Source organism: Rhagoletis zephyria, unplaced genomic scaffold (assembly GCF_001687245.7).
Source record: "Rhagoletis zephyria isolate East Lansing unplaced genomic scaffold, Rhagoletis_zephyria_1.1 Rzeph_scaffold_39269, whole genome shotgun sequence".
Taxonomy (NCBI): Eukaryota; Metazoa; Arthropoda; class Insecta; order Diptera; family Tephritidae; genus Rhagoletis; species Rhagoletis zephyria.
The window spans coordinates 1-2,933 of NW_016196324.1; the positions used below are offsets into that span (position 1 = coordinate 1).

The 2,933-nt window shown below is 36.9% G+C and overlaps 1 protein-coding gene across 1 annotated transcript; it reads right to left on the minus strand.

Moving 5' to 3' along the window:
• Nucleotides 1-1,081: 1,081 nt before the first annotated feature.
• Nucleotides 1,082-2,927, minus strand: LOC108354793 (serine/threonine-protein kinase 32B-like). Its single transcript, XM_017605963.1, has 3 exons — nt 2,739-2,927; nt 2,492-2,673; nt 1,082-2,375 (listed from the first exon to the last, which is right to left on the minus strand). The coding sequence occupies exons 1-3, from the start codon at nt 2,797-2,799 to the stop codon at nt 1,515-1,517; spliced, it is 1,104 nt and encodes a 367-aa protein (XP_017461452.1). The 5' UTR covers nt 2,800-2,927; the 3' UTR covers nt 1,082-1,514.
• Nucleotides 2,928-2,933: the final 6 nt, after the last annotated feature.

Sequence of the window (2,933 nt, forward strand, 5' to 3'; positions counted from 1 at the left end):
GCAATACAAAAAATTTGAATTAATACACTTTTGAAGAACTTGTGCAATATGTATATACATACATATGTTTATTTACATACTTAGCCTAAATTCATAAAAAAATGTTTAGAAAACTTTTTAAATGACATTTTCATACATGATTTTTGAAGCATTTAAAAAATATAAGTTTAGATGAAATAATTACATGCAGATTAAAAGATAAATCATATTACTTACATACAAAGTTCAGACATTGATACTAAATATCTTCAACTTGACCACTTAGCTTGTCTATTTTTTTTACTGTATAAATATATTTTGCTATTTCATTGTTGTTTTGTGTCTCGATAGAAAAGGAATGTAGAAAACCAAGTAGCTGCAGTTACCCCACCGTTCCTGAAACTAAAAACACATAGGTCGCACACAGGTGTAATTGTGTAATAAGTAAATCAGGTCAAACGTCAGAATTAACAATTTTAATATAACTCCTTCTAAACATACAGTAGTGTGAGTAGTGTTCATTCAGTGCATTCGTTTCGATAAAGTTTCTACTAAGCCACATGGTTTGGGATGGATATTTGAACTCTAAACAAAATATAAGCAAAAATACTAAAAACTAAATACCAACCACCAAAGGCAGCCCGTTAGAGGATCACTTCTATAAAAATATTTTGGATCAATGCGAAATCTTTGCAATAGAACAGGCTTTAGCACAGATGCAAAAATTTGGCACAGAACCTGTTATTTTTAAAATTTTTCTTCTATTAAAGCTTGATTTTTTTTCATAAAAAAAAAAAAAAAAACTGGAGTGATTAAGTAATTTGTCAGAAACTATCAGTCCAATCGGAAAGTGATGTATAGACATATGGTTTATAGATAATTTTATTAGCTTTGATTTGACGTATCTCCTTTTAAGATTGTTAAATTGGTTCGTAAGCTAAACGTGATTAAAGCCAACCGCCATTTGTTATACGAAAAATAAATAACTACATACGAATACTTATATGTATGCATATGTAGATACTATATATACCTTGTTTATACCGACACATAAAGCGCTTTTACCCAGTACGCTGTGATCTTCAAAACGGAAGCATAAACCAAATTTCCATTCGCTCAGAAATTCAAAAGTGTATTGACTCGATTTTGTTTTCAAATCGGTGTTCTACTCACATCGCTTAGAAAACAGGTTTAAACACATCACTCGTTTGACGCGAAGTGAAAAATGCAGGTTTTCTTTATACAGCCCGTTTTAAATTTGAATTATTATTAAAATAAATTTGATTTATTGTTTGTTTTCATTTCGGTCAATCGCGCAAATAAATTATTAAAGAGAACAACAAATGTTAAACTTTTGCAAGAAATATGTGTTGAGTCAAATCGGTTTATTGTAAATGCCGTTCTTACATTGGTATAAGCAAGGTAATAGATACTTATAAACTGTGTACACTTAAACGTATTACGAGCGCGGTTACGAGTCGTTCTTAATTATACCGTTTTTAATTAGCAATATTCCCACAAATCACAACATTCGCCTACACCGAAGTGCTTGCCGCTAACGGCGTTAGCGCTTCGCCTTGCACTGCGGGTGGCGAAGGTGTGCGATCAATAAATTCTAAGCTTTCATTATCCTTTGTGCCTGATGATTGTTGTGTTTTATGTGGTTGCGTGGTTTGCATTACGGCGCTGGGGGTTTGTTGTCGGCATTTAACACAGATCGGTGGCAATGCTGTTGCAGTACTCGCAACAGTAGCCCCCATAGTTGTTGTTGCTGTAGGTGCTTCTTCAATTGAAGTGATTGCAGTGCAAAGCGAATCACTCGTCAGTAATGCGCCGTCGGTGGTGTTGCTAGATATGCTTGCTATTGTTGCAGTTGTATTAGTTTTTGTGAGTGATGACGTGTTGTTTATGAAAGGATTGGCTACAACATTGCCGTTGGTGGTCATTGCTGCGCTGTCATCGCCATCATCACTACTGAGATGCATTGAAGTTGGCTTCTCCTGTATTGGCGCTAAACTAGTCATAATTGAATTCGCCATTGCGTGTTCCAGTTCACGTTGCCATTCGTTCTCTTTCTTCTCCATAGCTTTCCGCTTTAATTCCTTATAGCGATTATAGACAATGAATTCTTTTATGAGCACCGTTTCCGGGTCGCTGTCACGTTGTGCTGAACGCTGCTTGGCCAGACGTTTCTTTTTCTTATGCAGCGGCCGCGTTTCAACAATCATTTCCTCCAACTCCAAACACGGATCGCAATTGAGATGATCTTCAGGTGGTTTAAAGGGTGGTTTTGTCTTTTTCTCCAAAATACCTTTGAAGTCTACATATCGCAGCAGCGGCGTTTGTTGGAGCTCTTGCTGCGAACTGATGCGTGCGCCCGGATGCACGCAGAGCAACTGTGATAAGATACAATAAGATACAGATGGAAAAGATGACGCATGAACAACAGATGCATACATATGTATGTACATATTTACTTATATTTATATATACCATCAATTGAATGACTTACTTTTGTTAGCAAATCGATGAAATCATGACTCCAATAGCGCGGATAGTGTACCGGCACGTTCAATATATGCTTCACCTCCGCTAGTCCGGTGTTCGAATGGACGACGAAGGGCCGCACATTGGCACGCATTTCGTACGCAACCACGCCCAGTGACCACCAGTCGACTGGGTAACTATAACCAGCTACGAATGCATATATTTATGAGGTATTGGAGTATTTGTAGTCAGTGGGCTAAGCTTCAACTTACCGACTTCCTCTAAAGCGCACATGAATACCTCTGGTGCCATATATGGCTTAGTGCCAGACATGCTGCATGCAAGTCCGTCCTTTTGCAGTCTCGTCGCTATGTTAAAATCAGTCAAGTGTGCGTGACCTAAAGCAAGAAGTTTTAGTATGTATTTTGAAGTTGTTGATAAGTAAGTTTTTTATGTTAAAATAAAAT